Source organism: Pyrgilauda ruficollis, unplaced genomic scaffold, assembly GCF_017590135.1.
Source record: "Pyrgilauda ruficollis isolate IOZ18807 unplaced genomic scaffold, ASM1759013v1 scaffold191, whole genome shotgun sequence".
Lineage (NCBI taxonomy): Eukaryota > Metazoa > Chordata > Aves > Passeriformes > Passeridae > Pyrgilauda > Pyrgilauda ruficollis.
This window is the reverse complement of record NW_024518207.1, coordinates 855,407-877,545: the sequence shown is the minus strand read 5'-3', so window position 1 is coordinate 877,545 and position 22,139 is coordinate 855,407. Positions and strand designations below refer to the sequence as shown.

General features: G+C 46.7%; 1 protein-coding gene across 2 annotated transcripts; it reads left to right on the top strand.

Moving 5' to 3' along the window:
* Nucleotides 1-844: 844 nt before the first annotated feature.
* Nucleotides 845-11,355, top strand: SPP2 (secreted phosphoprotein 2). 2 transcript variants are annotated; one of them, XM_041465791.1, is made up of 7 exons: nt 845-917; nt 1,013-1,137; nt 2,035-2,157; nt 3,691-3,801; nt 5,514-5,568; nt 6,082-6,192; nt 11,090-11,355. In XM_041465791.1, exons 1-6 carry the CDS (start codon nt 869-871, stop codon nt 6,180-6,182), a joined length of 564 nt encoding a protein of 187 aa, XP_041321725.1. In that variant the 5' UTR covers nt 845-868; the 3' UTR covers nt 6,183-6,192; nt 11,090-11,355. The 2 variants fall into 2 exon arrangements, with proteins under 2 accessions (XP_041321725.1, XP_041321726.1); XM_041465792.1 differs by having other exon boundaries at nt 11,087-11,278.
* Nucleotides 11,356-22,139: the final 10,784 nt, after the last annotated feature.

Sequence of the window (22,139 nt, the reverse complement as noted above, 5' to 3'; positions counted from 1 at the left end):
AAATTTTATGTCTATTTTAAAATATTTATATTTTAAATTTTAAAATTTAAAATTTATTTTTAAAAATTTAAATTTGTTTGAATTTATATTTATATTTTAATCAATTTTTAATAAAAATATTTCATATTTTCACATATTATTTTCATATATTTTCACATATTTTTCCCTATTTTCACACATTTTCACTCATTTTTACTTCAGAATGGACATGGTTACACCCATCTCTGCCTTGTAAACAGGCAGCAGCAGGTGAGTTTGTTTGAAGGCCACAGTTTCCAATATAATTTCCAAAATCCTGTTAACTGCTGGGCTGAAACTGCATGTCCCAGTGATCTGCCATGTGCCTGGTGTCGAGGAGGCTTCTCATGGGTGCTTTAGTCTGCAGGGTGATGGTGGCAGTTCCTCATGGGTGAATTCCCCTCTGGTGCTGGGGAATCCTCAGGGAATGCCAGCTTGGAAGTGCCTCCAGATGCTGCCAAGACATGAAGGTCCCGGGTCCAGTGCTAAGGACAGAGTTGGCTCACCCCATGGAAAACTAATGGCTAAAAGAGAACAAAATAACTAGATTCTAGCAGCTTTTGGCTACAAACATATCAGGAATTCAGTGCTCCTCAGAGGGGGATTCAGTCCTGGGAAAAAGGCACAGCAGCCCGCCGATTATCAGAGAATTACTGCTAAATGGAGAAAAGCTGACAACAAATATTTACTCTCGGATCAATTACGTTTAAAGTGCAATGTTTGGAGCAGAGCTTGGACATGGGGAGGTCAGGTGTAGGATCAAGGCTGCATTTATATAAAGACAGAGGGATGTGCACTGGGAATCCTTGCTTGGAAAGGAAAAAGACTGGAGGATTTTGGAAGTCACACTATGAGGATCCTAATTTTTCTCCTCACATTGGGCGTTTTCTCATGTTCAGGTAAATTAGAGCCTTGTCCTCCTTTACAGGGTGGTTTTGGGGAGAAAAGTATAATCCTTCAATGGACTTCTGATGGAACTGTGCCTCCCTCTCAGGGTTCCCAGCGTATGACTATGACCTCCCTGTCACAGAGGAGGCTCTCAATGCTTCCATTGCAAGGATCAATTCCCAGTCATGGAGCAGAAACCTCTATGGTGTTGTCAGGAGCCGAGTCATGGGAGTAAGTACAAAGACACCGGAGGTCCTTTACCTGAAATGTGCTTTGCTGGGATGGAAAACTTTTTCACCCAGTCCTGGAAACCCAGATTAAGTTGGAGGTGGCTGATGCTACTTGAAAGAGGGTGGGTTTGGGCCATTATCTGAGGTTACAGCTTCAGGAACCTAAATATCTTTTGCATGTAAGTTTAAAATAAAAATACTTTAGGAATTCAGATTTTTCACTCCTAGAATAGAAGTCCTGGAGTGTTGTCCTGTAGGATTTTGTTGAAAAGTGATGTTTTTAAATACCTCCAGCTTTGGGCATCAAGCACCCTGGTTCATCTGAAGCTCTTTGCTGGTTAAATGCTCTCACAATTCAGGATTCTTTCTCTGATCTTTATTTATGTCATCTGCCTCTATGCACCAATTCTGGTTTAAATCTGCTAGAGTCTAAGTGCAAGCAAGAAACCCCTATCTGTTTTAATTTGTGGTGCTCAGAATTATACTGGATACTCCCCAAGTTAAGGAGTTAAAACTTCTTAATTCAAAGTTATATTGTCCATGCTCCTGAACACCCTAAGAATTTTCCTTTCTGTTAAAACTTCTTAATTCAAAGTTATGATGTCAATGCTCCTGAACACCCTGAGAACCTTTCTGTTCCTATAGGTGGCCTGTATCAAGTCTCTGCAAGAATGAATGTCAAGATGACGTATGGATTTATACAATTTAGATTAAAACCCCCAAGTATTTGAAAGTAGTGGGAATTTGTTGTTTATTGGGGTTTTTTTTTTGGAGTGCTGCTTTTTAAATTTTTTTAACTCTCCCATCTTGAGCTAAAGCATTGATTGGACAATGAGGAAAGGGAAAAGAATAATCAAAAAGGACTAATGCTGTGTTGTGGTGACCCTGCTTTCACCAGGTGGACACGTGGGACAGCGATACCTATGGGTTAGATCTGCACTTCAGCATCCGTGAGACCGTGTGCACCAAAGCTTCGGGGAGAGACCCCTCTACCTGTGACTTCAAAACTGGCCCTTTCGTGGTAGGTGCCCCTGGTGGGGTTGAGAACCCTCCCCTGTGGTGTTTGTGAGGGTCCCAGGACGAGGGAAGAGATGAATCTGACTCCATGTTCTCAGAAGGCTGATTTATTATATTATGATATGGTTTCTATTCTATTCTATTCTATTCTATTCTATTCTATTCTATTCTATTCTATTCTGAATGCTATACTAAAACTATGCTAAAGAAAGAGAAAGGACACATCTGAAAGCTTAACAACAATGAATAATAAAAACCCATGACTGACTCCTCAGAGTCCGACAGAGCTGGTGGTGATTGGTCATTAAGAAAGACAATTCACATGGAACCAATCAAACAATCACCTGCCACATTCCAAAGCAGCAAAACACAAGGAGAAGTAATCAGATTATTGTTATTTACATTCCTCTCTGAGACTTCTCAGCTTCCCTGGAGAAGAAATCCTGGGAAAGGGATTTTTCAGAAAATATCACAGTGACACTCCCCTCCATGCAGTATCTTCTCAGGAAGGGTTGCAGTGCCGCTGGTGCTGAGAAGTGAGGAATGGCTGGATGCTTTTGATACAACCTGCAGCATGGAGTGGGTGTTGGGTGGGAAGGGCCAGTGGTGGGAAACTCTTCTGCCTGCTCAGTGGGGAGGGCAGGGAGCTGAAAAGAGGATTTGGGTCTGGGAGCAGTATGTAGTGAAGGTATGTGTGCTTATGGGGCCAAATCCTGGGAGGAATGGGTTATCCTCTAAGAGAAGAGGGCAGAAGAGCTGATGCTTTTACCTATCTGGGCACCACATGAAGGGTTACATTCTGTGTCGTGCAGATCCCCCCTGTGTGCTGACAGTGCTGATCTCTTTTGGATTTTGCACTCAGACTGAAATAAAAAGGCTCTTGATACAGCTCTTGCTCTCCTCTGAGTCTTAAATCACCAGCCTTGGTGGAAATTGTCCTTGAGTCTGTGCACAGACTTGGGACTTCTCTGTGCACAGTTACTTGGGCCAAGTCACCTCTCTGCTCTGGAGCAGCAGCTCATGTGTGTGTGGAGGTGGCACCACACAGAATTGTTGGTTATTGCTTTGCTGTTTTTCTTTAAAAACTCAGAAGCTGGCTGCTGCGGTGTTATCCCTGTATCCTAAACTGACACCATATTGCCCTCTTCTTCTTAGGGCAATGTGGTAGTGTGAGGATGTGTTTTCCAAACTTGAGTGCAGGTTTAGCTGCAGTTTTTTGTCCAATTGCAGAGGCAACATCTTTAAGGGTAGTTTAACTTCCAGAGCTGGAGCTGCTGTTGGCATAGCCCTGCACTGTCCTTCTCTTTGTTCTGACCTGTGGAAAGGATGTGGAGGTTTGCTCCTACCCTGAGCAGGCTCAGAGGTTTGTGCAACAAACACATAGCTGGGGAGCAATAACATGTTGCTGTATAATTGTTCTCAGGCTTCTTTCTCTTGGAATTTTTTTTTTTTAATCCTTCTGCAGGTTCCCACCACCGCTGAGGGTTTGTATTGGATGTTTGCTCTGTGAGATTGGCTCTGTTTTGTTCTGTTCCAGCCCACTGCTTCCTGCAGAAGCATTGTGGAAGTCTCTGGGGGGCTGATTGCCAACCTCACTGTGCGGTGCCATCGCAGCACATTCAGCTCTGAATCCGTGAGCAGCGAGGAGGTAAGGAAGGGGAAAACCCATTTTTGCTGCCTGGAAGAGTGAAAATTCTGCTTACCCTCTTTTAAAGAGAAGTCCAGGTGTCTGTGTGAGCTCCTGTTGCAGGAGGAGGTTTGGATCAGGAAAGTGGCTGTAGTTTGAAATCCAGCTGTCAGCCGTGACTCTTCCATCACCTGAGGGCTCTGGCCTTGCCTGGGAGAGTGTGACTCTCTGTGGCAGTCTGGCACATCTGTCACTTCCAGCACTTCCTTCACTGAGTGTGGGCCTGGAGAACAGTGACTGGTACTTCTTGGACACAGACAAATCCCTGTGGCTCTGGCTCTGTTACCAAGCCCAGCTCCCAGCTGAGCTGTCATCACAGCACAGCCCAAGGACATTTGGTCTGCTGAGATCTTTGTTCACTTTTTGAGCACTTTTTTGGTTTTAAGGGTGTTATGCAATGCTGACCTAACCTGGGAATTCCTACTGACTGTTTTTCCAAACTGTGCCAGTGTCCACTTAATCCATGAACTGACTCTTGAACCTGTGTGTCTGCACTTAGAACACAGCACTACTGTGGGTGTTGTGCTTGAGGGAACACAATTTAACAAGCAAGGATACAGACAGCTTTTATTTTTGGAAAATTCAGGGAGCTAAATGAAGAATTTGAATTGTAGAATCACAGAATGGTTTGGGTTGGAAGGGACCTTAAAGTCCATCCAGTTCCACCCCCTGCCATGGGCAGGGACACCTTCCACTGTCCCAGGCTGCTCCAAGCCCCAGTGTCCAGCCTGGCCTTGGACACTGCCAGGGATCCAGGGGCAGCCACAGCTTCTCTGGGCACCCTGTGCCAGGGCCTGCCCACCCTCACAGGGATGGATTTCTCCCCAATATCCCATCTCACCCTGCCCTTCAGCTCAAGGCCAGTCTTCATTGTCCAGTCACTACGAGCCCTTGTGAAAAGTCCCTCTCCAGCCGCCTTGTAAGCAAATAGGATTCTTTGTTACTTTTCCTTGGCTTGAATTGCCAAATTAGCTCTTCATTTATTCTTTTTTTTTTTTTTTCTCAAAATCTCCATTCAGAGCTGGATAGCCAGTGCACCCCAGGAAGCCTGGCTCTGCAGGGCAGAAAGACTGCATGTGGAGCCCTGGAATGTGTAACACGGTCTGGGATGTTCAGTCAGTCCTCTGTGGGTTGACATAACCATTGTTTAACAGGGCTCTGAGCACAAACACTTGCTTTTACAAGCAGACATCTTCCCCCAAGTCTTCCTTAACCATCACTTAAAATTCAGTGCTGTTGCCATATTCCTGCTGGGGAATATATTTCCTGCAAAGTTAATAAGGAATAAATGCCAAAGGGAATTACTGCACTTGAAAAGTAAAGTGTTTCCCTCTGCAGAGGGCTGCAGCAAGTGCACTGTAGCTCTTGCTGTGGAGCTGTGACTCTGCTCAGGGGATCTCAGCTTGGCTGAGGTGGTGTTGGTGCACCTGTGGTGCTATTTGGATGGGAGAAGGAATTGTGATTGACTGAGGCTGGCATCACAGAACATCCTGAGTTTGATGGGATCGTGGAGTCCAACCCCTGGATTGCAGGAGCACCAGCAGTAATCTTGTTATCAGCAAAATCAAGAATGAGGTTTGGAATTACTTTAGTGATCACCTCGTGCCTGGGGGAATGGAGAGGTGGGACTTCTTGCCAGGTGAGGATTTTAAAGAAATGTCTTTAATTTCCAGATGATGCACGTGCCCATAACGACCCCTGACAGGTGGGGCGGCGCTCGCAGGGAAGGTAAGCCAGCTCTGCCCTGCTGGAATACCCTGACCTGTGTTTTCCTCGTGGAACATCTCAAGGCCATCTGTCTGAGGGAGAAGACAATGTGAAAGATCAGCTCTTTGCTCCTGGTCATGGGCAACTGGTTTTTCCCTTGCAGAGGGGTGTCCAGTTTAGGGTGCATGGAGGGCACTGTCTTGCCAAGCCAGGCCATGCTGAGGTTTATGCATTTTTTGGATTGCCAGATTTGTGGTCTCATAACCAGTATTTGTGTGCAGAATGCAGTGCTGAATATTTTCTGTTCTAGAATCACAGAGTGGTTTGGGTTGGAAGGGATCGGAAAGACCATCTCGTTCCACCCCCTGCTCTTGACAGGGACACCTTCCACTATCCCAGGTTGTTCCAAGCCCTGTCCACCCTGGCCCTGGACTCTTGCAGAGATCCAGGGGCAGCCACAGCTTCTCTGGGCAATAATCAACATAAGTCTGAAAGTATCTCATGCTTACAGATGTCTCCATGTTCTTTTTTTAGATGATGCCTTTGCTCCTGAAGCCTTCCCTTCAAGGGGAAGAGGCAGCAGCCGTGGAGACTGGAACAAACCCAGATACTTCAACCCTGACAAGATGGAATAACCTGGGCTGGGTGAGTGTGGGTTAGGGTTAGGGCTGGGAGAGTCAAAGAACCTGCAGCTCCAGGAACACTGGGACTGCAAAAGGCCATCCCTACTTTGTTGCTCCTACATCTTTCTGATCTGCACCACCAATGGTGATGGGACTCGGGTTAGGGTAGATTTAGGATTAGGCTTAGGTTTAGCTTTTATACACCCTGGGTCTGCAGGTTTTGTGGCAGGGTGGGAAGTGACTGCTCAGGATGAAGGACTTTTAGCTCCTTGGAAGACATCCCAGCTCCAGAGCTTGTGGCTTTGCCTCACTTTTGAGTTGTCCATCCTGTATCCTCCAACACACACCCGTGCCCTGGGGTGCAGGTAGTGTGCAAAGCATGCAGGAAAATCCTTCAGTAAACTCAGAGTTTGAGTTCAGTGTAGGCTTCTAGCCTTTTTACCCCCATTTGCCTCATGACAAGGACAGTGAGGGGCTGGAGCATATCCAGAGGAGGGATATGAAGGAATGGCCGTGTCTTTGTCCCAAACCAAGTGCCTCAGGGCCACTCAGAAACTGAAGGGATCTGGGAGAAGCACTTGTCTCAGAGAATCCGTGAAGGAGATGTTTGGAAGCCAATTAACGGGAATGCTAATGAAAGGCAGCCGTGATTTATTGGAGCTGGCAGAGCCTGTCCTACACAAAGCACCTTTGCTGACCTGCCTCTGCAGCTCTGTGTGGGAGCAGCTCTAATTGCTGCTGATGCTTTACCTGCTGTCTTAAGGCCTTAATCTAAAGGGAAGTGGTTTGAAAGAGTTTTAGCAACAGGGAATGAGCTCATTCTTTGGCACGCTAAACAGGTTTAAAGTAGTTGGGAAGAGGAAATTACTTAGTGCTCTGTCTTTGTGATTAAAAAGACTTCCAGCGCTCGGGTACATATCATTAGCAGGTCTCTGTCCCTGTGGAGTGCCAGAACGGAGTGCTCCCTGTGTGTGGAGCTCAGCCCCAGCCTGCTGCGTTGGAAACGAGACAGTTTTAGATGGAATTTAGCACCGGTGACTCACCAAAAGCTAACACATGTTACTCATAAGCATATCCGTGGTAAACCTCCATGTGCTGGAGGAGACAAGCCTCCTGCTCTCCTGGAAACGAGATATCAAAGGAAAACCCAGGCACTCTGCTGTGTTTGTAAGAATTATTTCATTAAATCCATATGCTATTTTAGTTCATCCCTGAGCCACTAAAGCCAATAGGCCTTTTTAATCACTGCCTGCCTTCTTATAGGAATTTCTAACTTTTCTTTGCCTTTGGGAAGTGCTAGGTATCTTTAATTTTCTGGCTCTCAAGAAGAGCTATCCCCTTGGAGCAGCACTCAGAAATGCTTTGTGTTCTTGTGCCTAACTTCTAACAAATCGCCAAACCGAAAGCAAGATGTAAAATCTTCCTGAAAATAGAACGTGAAGCAAGCGGGGAGAAATTTATGGTTCTTGAAACCCAGAGCAGTTTGAAATTTAATACTTTCTGCTTGCTTTTAAAAATGGGTTGCAAGTGTCATTTATGAAGCTGTATTTCATGCAAGTGTCAGCTATGGAGCTGTTTTTTCCGACGAGTTTCCTGGGTTTTGGACATGTCAGAGGCAGATACATCAGGAGATTTAAAGACAATATCAACTCTACCCCCAAAGCCCCTTGTTTCTCTTGCTTTTATCAATTTGACTTATTAGTTGCAAAGTCTGGAGAGGAATCTTCCTGATTTTGCTGCTATCCAAAATTAGAGGATTTCATTTGAAGTCAAAAATTAAACAGATTTTATGTGTCTGAGGCCAGGAAAAGTTATTCCCTGCTGTTTTTCCTGGGTTTTGGCATATGTGTGATCCTGGCTGGCATTATTACAAGCCATGCAGGGTTTGGTGGGGGCATGGGAAATGAGTGCTGAGTTTTGAAATGGCAGTAGGCTCGACTGGCTTAGCTTAGCTGAGAAGATTTTGGGGGAGGCTGGGGAAATAGCAATTTAATAATAGAAGACTTTCATCTCTTACTGAAAGAACCTGGTGCTGACAGGCAAAGCTAGACAAGTCCAGGTAAGAAATGAAATGTGATTTTTTTTTTTTCTTTTACACACTAGAATGGGTAACTGACTGCTGCAAAAAATTGCTCAGGCAAGTGGCTGACAGTTTTTCATGCTGGATTTTACATTTCTGAGCTAGGCCTTCTTACCTTTTTGGCTTCAGGAATTATTTCAGGAGAATTCTGTGCTTGACTTTGTGCAAGAAGCTAGTCTAAATGAACTCACTGGTGCTTTGTAGCTCTTTTTATTTATTAGAATGTGCTAAATATTCAGGAAGGGAAAAAAAACCAGTGCCATTGTTATATAAAGAACATTTTCAAGTCTGCAGTCTTCAGACCCACCGGTTTACTGGTGCCTGCAGGAATTAGAAATTGAATATGAAAAACCCCATCAATGATTAATGAGCTTACTTCAGTGACAAGTCCTAATCAGATTTTCTGGATTTATTTCCTCGTCCATCTCCAGAACTGGGGAGATTGTGAAATTCCCGTGGCATGCTCTGGGGCCAGTCTTTCCCATAAATAGTTCAGGCAGACAGGGAGTGACAGGAGGGGAGAAAAAGCTGCTGTGCAAGAGCTGATCACCTGTTAACAACCTGAGCCTGCAAGGAGCTGGAGTCTGCTTGATGGTGCTCTGAATTGCAAAGAGGAGCCCAAAAATGGCTCAGACTTGCCGACCACCTTAATCCCCGGGGAGCAAAAGGGCCCTGATGCTTTGCTCTTCCAAAACCACCTGCCTAAGGCAGTTTTTTCTTGTGAATTATATCTGGAGTCTCCCCAGCTGTGCTTCATGTCCTTGAACAGGAAAATCAAGAAGCGAGTTCCTGCCTTTGCAAAATACAAGTAGATGGTGAATGCTGATTGTGTCTTACTCGTTAATCACACGAGGGAAGTGGGTTTTTAACAGGAAATCAGCTTCCTTCAGCATCAAGCCAAGGGGCTGTGATTTCCTCCTCGAGTTTTCTGTATTTTCCTTACAATTGCTCCTGACTGAGGACCCTGTCACCTGGCAGAGCTCGCTGCTGGCAGAGATGGGGTGGTGGCAGTCCTGATTAGCAGCACTGCGACAGACCGGCATCCTTAAACATCAGGGTGGGCTTTTTTCAGTGGAAGAGTATCAGGCAGCACTGGGCCTCTTCTCATACCTCAGAAATCCAAGATCTGACCTTCAGAGTGAAATGGGTTCTTGTTTATCTGTCTCCTGTAAATATAATAGCAGAGCAGGGTTCACAGCTCTCCTGAGGTATGGAAAACTGAGCTTTAATCCCCAGTGCCCTCATTAAGGAGCTGCTTGATTTTACTTGTGGTTTTATATCCTCATGTCTTTGTTTTTGCCTCTCCTGTTCGCCCACCCTCTTTCTACGGTCCTCATAAACCTGCTTATTGCTTTCTGTGGGGGAAAAAAAAGAAAAAATAAGAAAAGTGAAGCACCAGAGGGAAGGAAAATTCCTGCAGGGTGGGATCTGTCGCAGGGTGAGTGAGCTCCATGTCGGATGAGCTTTAGGAGCAGTTTGGCACTTGGGGAAATGTCAGGCTGCTGTTTTATCGCTCCTGCCACAGAGCCTGGCTGTGGTGGCCGAGTCCTCGGTGTCACCTGGCAGCTGTGATGTGCTGTGGCAAGGGGACAGCATGCTTTCATCTGTTCAGAGGCAAAGGACAGAGCAGAGGAAAACAGAGCCAGGCAGGACCTTTCCTGCTGCTGGGGTCAGAGCGTGGCAGGGCTGGGGCAGAGGTGTTAGAGCAGAGAGGAGAGTCGCTGTGACAGCCTCCTGGTGCTGTGAGCAGCAGCAATTTTTGTCTTGCCCTTTGTCCCCCCTCTTCTCGATCTCTTTTGAAGGATTAGGCCCACGGAGGAAATCGTTCCTACTTAGGGAGGACATCGAGCTTAGATGATCCCTTGCACTTCACAAGCCCCTTTGTCTAATTCCAGCGGGAAACCAACAGGACTTCCTTCCCTGGAGGTATGGAAAGGGCTCTCGACTGCCCTCCAGCTATTGCTCAGTGCTGGCTTTTAGAAATGAGCTCCTGAAAGGATCACACAGACAGGAAGACCCTCTCAAAGCAGGGCTGTGTGCCTGAGGTTGGAATACCATGGGATAGAGATCCCTCATCCTACACACAGGAACCCTCCTGAGGGAAGACTTTCTTCTTAAACTGAGCTGGAATTTCCTGTGTTTCCTCTGGTTCCTGTTTCTTCTGTTGTCTCTTGGTCCCCAGCAATGATTGCAGTGGCTGGTCCTGGCATCCCCCATCTCCTGGGCCTGGCTCCAGGCAGGATTCAGTGGCTCCTGGACAAGCTGTTCTTAGACAGTCACTATATTTAATCCCTTACACACGTGTGGACTCTCCTTTCTTTCCCGAATCTGTCTCTAAAATTTTACTAACAAAATTGTCTTACAGAAAAATTTCAGGTTGCCATGGTGACCAACTTGCTGAAGACAGTGTAGGCTACAGGGTGCTGGGGAAGCTGTCACATGTTCCCTTGAAAAAGCACATCTCCCATTTCTTCTGAATATTGTACTCTGCATTCAGATCCATTTCAGAGCAGACCATACATCAGCTTCTAGCCTCAACCATCTCTGCTTTTGAGACTTGACAATACATGTTGATTAATGTCCCATGGTTCTTATTTCACTGTTGTTAATTTTTCTAACAATCTGCTTCTTTTTATTCCTTTTTTCCCCCCCTAATTAGCCATTGCCACAACATTTGGGCGCATATGAAATGTTTTGCATGTGTAGGTTTCTTTTTACAGATTCCACAGGGTGGGAAGCAAATTAATAAGCAACTTGTTGAAGCTGAATACACTTTTCCCAAGGATGGTTCTGAGACAATTTCTCTGGCATTTATCCTCCCTCTCTGTTTTTAAAGTAGATTGGAGAATGAGAAGAGTCAAGATTCAAAGATTCAAAGATCCAGAACCTGATGCCTTGGCCTTTTCTTTTTGGTGAAAAAACTGTTCTTCTGTGGAGTGAGAGTCTTTCCCCAAACTCACTTTCTGCTCATGAGATGCTAAATACACCGTCATCCATCAATAAACCCTTCTGATGTGTTAGGTATCCCTGGGAGAACTCCAGTTTAACTGTGTCCAGGACATTTCCACCACCCCATAATGATGCTATTAAAACCTCATTATTCCATTTGTTTGTTCTGCGTTGCTCTCTGCTTGCTTGTAATTTTCTGTGATGCTCCCAGCTAATTATTGATTATTCAAACGAATACACCCACACTCAATTCTTGTCTCTCCCGTCTGCAGCAGCTCCAGAGAACAGCCTCACTCCAAATCCAGAGGTTGGAGTTGAAGTCCACCAGGAATTTGGCTTTAATGGGTTCTTGGTCGCTAATGTGGAGAGCTGGGGGCTGCTAATGACAGTGATTGTCAGGTACTAATGGCTTTTGGAAGAAGGCCAGGTTAGAGCAGACCTCTGGTGTGTTCCTCACCTGGGAAAGGTCTCAGCAGTCTTGTCCCCTTCTCTTCACCCCCTGCACAGAGCCCACCCTGCGGCTCTTGGGGAAATGGAAGGTTGCTGTGCAGCTTGGGGGTTTGTTGGGGTTTTTTTTTAAAGGATTTGTTAGTCAAAATCAACTTACTTTTCTCTCTAAAGCCACTGTCCCCCCAGTTTGACTCTCACCTCTGTTTCCCTCCTGTTTGCAGCGAGGTAACCTGAGTTGTAGGAATTTCCATCTCAAAATCTTGAGAAGATGCAGTCAGAGCCCTCGATAACCCCAGGGCAGCAGGGAGCAGAGGGTGCTGGCAAGGTGCAGAGGTCCAACAGAACAAGGGATGCTTTCCTTTTCCACGGTTGATTTGCTTTGCTTAGATGAACAGGACTGGGAACCTTCAAGGCCAGGCTGGATGGAGCTGGGAGCAGCCTGGGATAGTGGGAGGTGTCCCTGCCCATGGCAGGGGATGAAATGAGATGAGCTTTAAAGTCCCTTCCAACCCAAATCAGCCTGGGATTCCATGATTCCTTTGCTCGGAATGCCCAGTGCCAGAGTCCTCCATGATCTGTCGCTCTTCCAAATTTTTGTGTAGCATCTTCTTTCCCAGTAGGGCTGATTTCACCCATCTGTGCTGATTTTAGGTAGAACCATGACTCTTGGTTGGACAGGAACAGCCTAGGTGCTTTCTGAAACTCCTGAGCTCGAGAGATTGTGGCTTAGGTCTTTTTATGTGTGTCTTTCTGGCCCAGGTGAGCAGAAGACCTTCCTGGCCTGTTTCTCCAAGACCTGGCTTTGTTTCCTGGAAGGGATGAGGTGGATTGACACAGGAAACAGCTTCAGCTGGGCATGTACTCTTCCCTGTTTCACTCTTGCTTTTCCCAGTTCCCCACAGACAGTTCTCAGGGCCAGGAGTTGGATTCAACAATCTTTGTGGGCCCCTCTGACTCAGGATATTCTCTGACTCTATATTTTGCTAATATGTGATCATTAAAAGTGCACTTCTCTACACACTCACAAACACAAATTTAAAAAAAAAGAAAAAAAAAAGAAAAAAAGGAAAAAGCCCCCCTTTTTTTTTTTTTTTTTTTCAGTTTTTTCTTCCCACCTCCAAGCCAAAATGATTGCAGTGTACTTTAAGCTCCCAGCTGCATGCATTGAAATGCCTTCACACCTAGGAGGTGCTGATGTGGCATCTGCTGTGCAGATGTTTATCTGGCAGCAGGGAGCAATATTTCCTTTGTCCACATTACTTTCTGGAGGTTTTCCTGGTCCCAAATTGCTGACTCAAGCACTCGGTGCTCCAATGACCCTTGCTAGGGATGCTCCCTTCCAACTCCCCTGGCTCAGAGCTCGGTCTGTGTAAGCAGACCATGAGTTTTGTTGTTGGATTTTGCTTGGGGAGTGGAGATTTATGCAGCAGCAGGGACAGGGAGGGAGCTTTCCCCACACCCTTAGAGGCACTACTTGCCCTGGAAGGAATGTGCAGAGTAGAAATTCTCTCCTCTTGCAGACTTTGAGGCTGTTCAGAAACTCTGAGGCAGCAAAAAAGGGAAGGGAGACAGCAAAGCCACGGGGGATGAGACTGGGCCTTGCTGCATGCAGGGACTTCGCGGCTGTTTGAGCTTTGTTGTCTTACCAGAAAGTGAAATGTTGTCACCCTTCCGATGCAAAGCAGTTGTAGGATGAGGACAGAAGTGAGAGTTTGGATTTGTGTAGTGATTTGGGGAATGAACAAGAGCAACTGCAGCTGCCCACACGGGACAGGACACCCAGACCTCCAGCACTGCAGTGTGTCCCCAGGGAAACGTGGAAAGTGCTGACTTCCTGCTCTCTGAGAAAAGCAGTAAAACCTGCATCCACGGCAGAATCACTCCTTTCATATTCATTTTCTCTGTTTGGTTTTTTTGTACACCCCGACACTTTTTATGCTGACAGTGTCTGGGCAGGAATTCCCATGGTGTGGGATGGATGAAGGACAACACCACACAGTGATACTGCAGAAAAACTGGGATCAGTTCCCTTGTCTCCCTTCAGTCAGCACTTGTGGAATCTGGGCTCCAGGGTGCCACAGCATCTCATTTGCCAGACCCTCTTTTTGGCATCATGGCACACACAGATGCTCCGTGATGGACACCCCACCCCTGGAAGTGTTCAAGGCCCAGTTGGACAGTGCTTGGAGTAAACTGGTCTAGTGGAAGGTGCCCTGAGATGGTCTTTAAGGTCCTTCCCAGGCCAGTCTGTGGCTCTGTGATCACTGCCAGGCACTGGTGTGGTTTGTGCCACCACGGGACTGGCATTGGTGTGTTGGTAGCCACACATCAAATTCTGTTTACATGGGCTAGCTGGGAATGGCTAGAGCTACCAGCAATGAAGATGGGCCCAGTCCTACCTGGAACTAGCCAAAAAAAGTTCCCAAAGAGCAGAGATGATCAGCTGGATGGAGCCTAGCCCATGGCAGAGAGAAGGCTGCGGCTCATCCTGGAGGAATGTGGAGATTTCCAGGCATACGCTCCGCTGTCAGCAACCTCAGCTCAGGCTGCTCATCTAGCCTGACCTCTGGATGATCTCTCTGAAATGAAGAAAAGGCATTAATTGCCAAACCCATGTCCTGATCCAGAGTGGGAAGCCGTTGGGAGCAGGACCTGAGCATTTTCCCACTGGGAGCGTGGGGCTGGAGCAGGTCTGCAAGTGTGAGTTCATCACGGACACTTGGGAGGGTCCCGAGGAGCCACAGCTGTGCTGAGGGTGGGGAACATCCACTGTGGCACAAAGAACCAGTGGCTGATCCCAGGGCTGTCGGTGAGCCTGGCTGGCCACTCCTGCTCCTGCTTCCTGCTGGTGCTGATGCCCACTAGATGTCAGAATTGAATAAAGGCAAGGGGAGGCAGCATCTCTGTTCTCAAATGATTCCCCTTTCCCCCCTCCTTCTGATTTCTGGCCAGCTGTGTGATAAAATGACCTTTGTGCAAGGAGGGTCGGTGTGTTTAAATGATGAAGAGAACAGGGGATGCAGAGGAGAAATGACTGAGACAAAAAATCCTGGCCAGGTTGGAGTGCTTGTTTGGCCTGTGGCAGCCCAGAGCTCAAATTCTGCTCCAGGCACAAAGATGGTTTTGCTTTTTACTCCGTGGACAGTGGAATTTTCTTTCTCCTGCATGACAGACTTATCCTTTTTGATAAAATGGCTTTAAATCAGATTTCCCAGCCTTGGCTTACTTGTCTTGGATGTGCAGTAAGAGGAAAGCTTGGCCTTTGGTAAGAGGAAAACTAGAGAAATAAATGCTGCTTGTGCAGAGGGTTTGATTTCAGAGTTGAAATCTTCTACCTGTTCCCAGCTCCCATCTCAGCTCTTACTGAGGAGCTCAGCTCATTCACTGCAGCTGCTTAACTTTAGCAAGAGCATCCTAATGCCTCTTAAAGATTAGGTGTGCTAATTAATGCTTCCACAACCAGGAAGAAATCTGCTGCTGTCTGACATTCACAGCTGCCACAGTGTTTGCTCCCTTCAAACCTCCTGCTGGCATTAAACTCCTGATTTTCCCCCCTGTTTTTTCCCAGGACAAATTGTTGCCTCTCTCTCAGGGCACAGTGGGAATTCTCTGAAGGAAATGGAGTGCCAGCACTTGGCAATCATCATGTGGTGGAGGCTTCTGAGAGGGTGGTGGTGATGTGTCTGTGGGTGCTGCTTGTCCCCTGTGACAAACAAGAAGTCTGGGCTGGAAAAGCAGTGTTAGACCTGGAAAGGGGAGCTTAAAACATGGGTCTTAACTCTCCCAAGGAAGTAAAGCTCCTGGAAGTTATCTAGATGTTCACTGGAGATTAAATCAGGGGGAGATTAAGCTGGGAGAAACGTAGCCCAAGAAGGAAATTGGGATTTCATGTTGGCCTCCAGAGACCAAACTGGTTTAGGGCATTATTTATCTGTGAGACTTGAAGGAGGAGACCACCAAGAAAACCACAAAACCTGGCAGGATCCCAGGGATTACAGGCCTTGATTAATGAGAGTTTGAAAAGAATATTATGTGCTTGTGGAATATTTTTTCTGAGCAGAGGGAAGGTGATGCTGCTGGCTGAGCCTCCTGATCTGGAATGAATAATGGAGAGGAAAAAGACCCCAGCATCCCAAATGGAAGGCTGTGGATTTAAAGAGTAAAGGAAACTCCATAATCACATCAAGAAGAGGTCCTGTGCAGAAGAATGGGGGCCAGAAACATTTCAGCCTAGGGCTACATGCCACATGTGGGTTGCTGGGATAGACTTGTTGAAACTTTCAGGTTGGAAAAGACCTTTAAAATCATCAAGTCCAACTGTCAGCCTAAAGATGGGGCAGCAAAACCCCAACAACTTCTTCTGTGCATGTTTCAAAGGTCTTTCATTTCCTTTTGTCTTTGAATACTGCAGGCAGTCTTGTTCAAGGGTGAGAAATCTCCATTAGGCAGGCTTGCCAGGGGCTTTGGGAGAGGATAGATTGGATAAAAAAGACAAACCAAAAAACTCTGGGGTGGTCTCTGATGCAGGGGCTGCTAAGGAATATTTTTATGCCTTTCCTGCTTAGTGGAATGGTCTTCCAGGGTATTTTGAAGGGAAGAAGCTCTGACTACAGGTAATGCTAGAACCGATTACAAAAGCCTTTGAGTTGTTTGGCTTTCTAAGCTGGTGTTTTATTAATTGCCAGCTTTTTATCCTCTTAGAGAGAACAGGAAAAAAAACCCCACTTGTCCATGCAATTTTTTTCCAGCTTCTTGAGCTCTTTTAAAGCATTCACAGGTCCTGCTGGTGAATTTTCTGGAACAGGCCCCACAACACCTTTCCTAGCAGAGAGAAGGGGACTCAAATACATGAGGTTTATGCAACAAGAAAGACACACACCCCTTTTCAAAGCAGCGGGTCTGTGCATCTGCAATGTGTTCAGTGAACCAAAACACAGCTTTTTGTCCTAAAAGCTTACATGCCAAAGTTTGAAAATACACCTGTTGAAGTGGAGGTGTCTGAGGAAAGACCAAGAGGGAGGGGTTGGGTGCTCTTTGGAGAGTGTCAAATATTTCAGTTCACTGAAAGAGGATGGAACTAAAGCCTGGAGCCGAAATAACAGGCCCTGGTTTTCTGCCACGATTGCATGACTGTATCTTTCTTTAAAATGACTGTTCATTATGACTGTTTCATCACAAAATGACTCTGTAGTTGCTCTCTGCTGTTGGGCAACAGGCCGTGTCCTGACACTTCTGCATTTCTCTCTGGCTTGAAACAGCTCTGCATAAAGTTGCCAGCAATCCAGTTCCCCTAAAAACTCCTATTTTTGAAGAGAACTTACTGTTCATTGGAAGCATTGCCTGATGCCACGGTGAGCAAGAGCAGAGATTCTCAGCGTGGTGCTCATGCCTGCCTTCGACTGACATTTGCAGCGTTGGCTCTGCTGGAAAGAGCAGCTCAGCTTGGAGCAGAGGGCTGGAATCCCACAGGGATGTGCTGGGAGGTTGGAGCCTGCCACGGTTTGAATGTGAATGCTGCTGGTGCAGGAGGCTGCCCTTGTTTTGTATTCACAGCCATGCTCTGATACTGCAGGGCTCTTGGCCTGCCAGAGGATTCCAAAACCTGGGAACCTGGTTTGTAGGAGCTGAGTGGGATCTTTGGAATCCACCCCTCTGAACAACCAGAGAAACTGCAAGGCTCAAGTCTGGGGTTTAAAACTCCCTCTTTTTCTTTGCTTGATGCCAGGGCTGTTCATTCTGTGGAACCTAATGTGTGAGTGGTTTTCCTTCCGACCCCAAGCATTCCCAGACCTGCCACCCTTTGCACAGCCCTAGTGGAAGGAACTGGGCTGGTTTCACCTCGAAGCTCCCAGAGCCAAGGGCCAGTTTGCCAAAAGTTTCTCCTGCTTGTGCCTTCCCTTTGCTCCTAGAGAGAAGGAGAAACAGAAGAGATCTGTGTTTACATGGAAGAGATGCTTTTCAGCTCTCAGCTAAGGGGAGGCATTTCTGCCCATATGTGCAATTTGCCAAGAGTGGGAAATTCACTCCTTAGCAACCCATGACATATGGCAGAGATCAGGAAAGGCTCAGATGAAGGTCTTGTGAGCACTTTGCCTTGTCCTTCCTAGGATGTCTCATCTCTTCCCCACTGCGGGAGCAGAGTGATGTGACTGCTGTCCCGAAAACACACGTCCCCAGCCCCTAAAGTGTTAAAAATTGTGGCAAGAGCTTCGTTCCAGAGCTGATAAATGATGTTCTGAATGGCTGAGCCCAGCCTGGGCCAGAACTCCATGCCAGGTTCCCTTGCACTAATCCCAGTTAAAGTCACCACAGGACATGCTGCTGCGTAGGGGCACAGAGCACAAATGTTCTGCTGTGATCACAGACCTGTAGGCACTTGCTAGCATGGAGTGCTGCCCACTTTGAGGTTACTTCCTCTTTTGAGTCCACTTTTAGAGGAGAATTAAACAAGTCAGCCACCATCTGGCTCCAAGACAGTGATTTTAGCAAAAAACAATCCCAAAAAGTCTGTCTTCCCCTCGTTTCTCCCCCCTCATCCTGCTCTTTGCTGATCAGGGACAGCCAGTTCAAGTGTGCAGGGGGAACACGAGCTGGGAACATGAAAGGCAGGGAGACAAGGCAGCTCTGAAACTAGGTTAGAGATGAAACGAGCCTGAAATTTGGCAGCTGCAGGCAAGGCTGGGTGGCCCAAGGGAAATGGCTGAAAATGATTGATGAGATAAATGATTAATGAAACAGTGAGATTAGCCCAGCACGGGGTTGCGTTTCTGTTTGGATCCCAAAGACACGAGCCAAGAGGAGCTGGGTGGGTGTGAGGGATGCAGAGGAGCAAGTGCAAGGGCAGCATCTCCCAGAAGGCAAGGAGATCACTCAAGTCAGCCTCATGTTGGTGTTATTGCACCCCCCGGGGTCTAAAATATGCCCCCCTATTTGGAGGGTTGACTCATCATTTGGTACAGGATTTGCCATCTGCACAGCTCTCACTCTCTCTGCTGCTTAAGTAGAAAGAATTTAATTTGAATCTCATTTTACACATTGTTTTCTCTCTTACCTTCCCTGCCATCCACTGAACACCTGGGCAGGGCAGGTTTTTTTTGGTGTATCAGGAATTTTGGGTCTCCTTGGCTTCCAGGGGCTGTTTATATGGGGATAGTAGTAACCTTGGGGTGGGGTTGTGTGTTCAGGTCTCATTCTGCTTTTTTCCTGGCAGATATTTCTTTCAGGAAAGCAGGATGTTCCAATAACAGCTAATCTGTCACACTGATGGCTGTGTCAGTGGAGTCTAAATAAGAGATTGATCTGTGTTTAAAAAAGGTTTATTCTTGTTTTCCCCCCCCCCCCCCCCCAAACTCCTTGGAAGATTTTGGAACCAGGGGAGTGCTCGTGGGAACTGGTTGCATCTGCTGTTAGATTAATAGAGTCAGCCCTTGGAATGACATAACCGTGCCCTCGGGGGTTTGGGGTTCTTTGCCAGCTTAGAAGACAATGCATCATTGTGTGATTCCATGTGATCCCTGTTGCTCAGACCCAAATGCTTACAGCACACAGCAGTGCAAACCCAACCTGTCCATTAGGAGGTGGCTTGAAGAACCTTCCTCTTTGGACCCATCACATGAACCTTTTTCTTTCCAGAATGCAGACACAGGTGTTGGCTGGCGTGACCCAACAAGTGGCTATGCCCTCCAAAATAAAACACCAAGATTAGTGTGGAAAATAGTAAAGGCAAGAAGATTTTCAGAAAGGTGTAAAAGCAGGCCTTAGAAACAGAAAGAGCAGAGAAACAGAGAACTAGCTGCAGTTGCTAAGTCTGAAAGCAGCAAAAGTTACAATGGTACAGCAAGCAAAGACATTGAACAATAGCTTGAGTTTTAGGCTTAGCTAAGGCAGATCTTAAAAGTGCAGGAAAATATACTTAGCAAGATAGTAGAAGGTTTTAAGCTTAATAATGAAGTATTGTGTACTGTTAATAGAAAGAAGACAAGTGAGCATTGTGTGAAGCAAGTGTATGTATACTTTTAGTAATTAGCTAGAACAATTGTCTGTAAACTTTAGTAATATGCTGTTGGCTAAAAAGTTTTAAAGTGATCTCTAACAAAGAAATCTTTGGCTGCTGCTGGCTGTTCATGAGCTTTGCCTTCTTCCCATTGTCTCAACCATGTTACGAGGCTGATGCTGCAAATAAAGCTCAAATAACGTACCCCAGCAGCCCTGTCCTGTTCGTGAGGAAAAAATAACCACACCAACACAATTAGAGCAAAAGCTGCCCCCAGGAGATGCTGTTTGTCCCAAAATTTACAGCACCTCCTGATTATTTAATGCCAGTTGGCTGGGGTGGCTGGAGACTAAGTATGGATGTGTATCCATGCATGAGTATTTATAGAAATAAAAGTTTCTTCAATATCTACAGGATTTTCTTCTCCCTCTGCACTCTGCAGTTCTTCAGCTGTTGTTGATTAGGAGGATGTTGATGTATAGAAGCCATACAGTACAGAAATGCCATATTTCTTCACCTCTCCCTTTCCCTGAGTGACTGCTTCGAGAATCCTGGAAGCTGAGCTGATATTCTGAGTAACACCAGTCTGGGCTCTGTTCCTGCTTTTCCTGCTGCTAAATAGAGTCAGGGAGCTGCACAGGGAAAACCAGCTCTGTGTCAAGGTCGTTCATTTCCCCAAGGGCAATAAAATGCCATGAAACTGATTGTCAGAGGACTGAAACGTTGGATTTTTAAGCAGTTCTGAATTTAACCCTGTAACTATGGGCTAAATGGTTACTTGCTAGGCTGGATGCAAGCTCTGGAATGACTTGGAGAAAGGTTAAGGGGGAAAAAAATCCAACGCATTTCTATGTTTTGGTCATTCTTTGCTCCTTCTTAGCAACATTAAAACTGTGTTTTGGGGAGTGTGTGCTCTCTCAAAGGCTGGGGTGGAGCCCTTGGGCTGGGTGCCACCACCCTGTGAACACTGAGGTGGCTTTCAGGTGCCTGGCAGTTCCCTGAACACAAGGTCATCAGCCAGTGTGTTTGGCTGACCTTCTGCAAGGCCTTGACATCAGGAGATAAGGAGCTCTCAGGAAACCACAGGAGCCATCCTTTGCTTCATTCCTGCTGTTGGGTGGCTCCTCCTGGGACTCCTGGGAACCATCACCCATCATAATTTGGCTTTGCCACGTGCTTGGGCTCTGTGATGGTTAAATGCCAACTTGGTACAGCAGCTGTGCTGCTTTTTGGCTGAACATCAAGAGGTTTTTGGGATGTTTTTTTTTCCCTTCCTTTCTATGCCATCTAAATGGTTTTTAAATGAAGGGATTAAAACAAGAAAGCATAAATGGGATCTGTGTGTGATCGCTGCGTGTTCTCCTTGACGCTGCAGAGTTGTGTGACCCCAGGAAAATCAGACCTTGCAGACTTTCCTTGGCTGCAAAGGTGTCTCCTGCTGAAATAACCAAAGATTTGCCTCCAGCTGAAGCCTCCAGGGCATGGAACACTACCAAGGGTCACGTTGGCAAAACCAGCCCCTAACATTGGATTGCTGCTGGGCTGGATGGGAAGCCTTTGAGACTAAAGATCTCTAAGATGTGTCATCCTCATGAGATGGAGAAAAAAGAGCTGTACAAGAGCCAGGTGCTCTGGTCTCTTCTGGGATGGGACTGGTTGAGACTTTGTGGTGCAAGGAATTAATTTTTCTTGTTTTCGTAGAAACATAGAATGGCTTGTGTTGAAAAGGACCTTGAAGAGCATCCGGTTCAGGGACACCTTCCACTATCCTGGGTTGCTCCAAGCCCCATCCAACCTGGCCTGGGACACTTCCAGGGATCCAGGGCAGCCACAGCTTCTCTGGGCACCCTGTGCCAGGGTCTCCCCACCCTCTCAGGGAGGAATTCCTTCCCAATATCAAATCTAAACCTTTGTGTAAGTGTAAAGCCATTCTCCTTGTCCTGATACTCCAGGCCCTTATAAAAGTCTCTCTTTCTTGTAGGTTCCCTTCAGGCACTGGAAGGCTGCAGTTTCATCATCCCAGAGCCTTTTCTTCTGCAGGTGAACCCCCCAGTTCTCCCAGTCTCTCTCCAGAGCAGAGGGCTCCATCCCTCAGATCATCCCTGTGGACACTCTCCAGTAGCTCCTTGTCCTTCCTGTGCTGGCAGCCCCAGAGCTGGAGGCAGCACTCAAGGTGAGGTCTCACTGCTTTCCTGTAAGGTCTTGGGAGCTGAAAAACCTCAGGAGAAATGTCACAGCCCCATTCCTTGCCCTCAGACTGCTCTGCAACCATTCCCTGGCTTCTGCAAGGGCAGATCTTGCAGGCTCGCTGGGATGCTGGGAATACAGAGGGTAACTCTCAGCTGCTTGCCATGCTCTTTTCCCACCTGTCCTCCTTCCCTTCTACTGGATGTGACACACAATTCTCAGGGTGTTGGGAATCCTGACAGTTGCTGAAGTCTGTTTCAGAAGCCAGGCTGTAATTGTGATCATTGAGGCTCCTTTGAGTAAAGTGGAA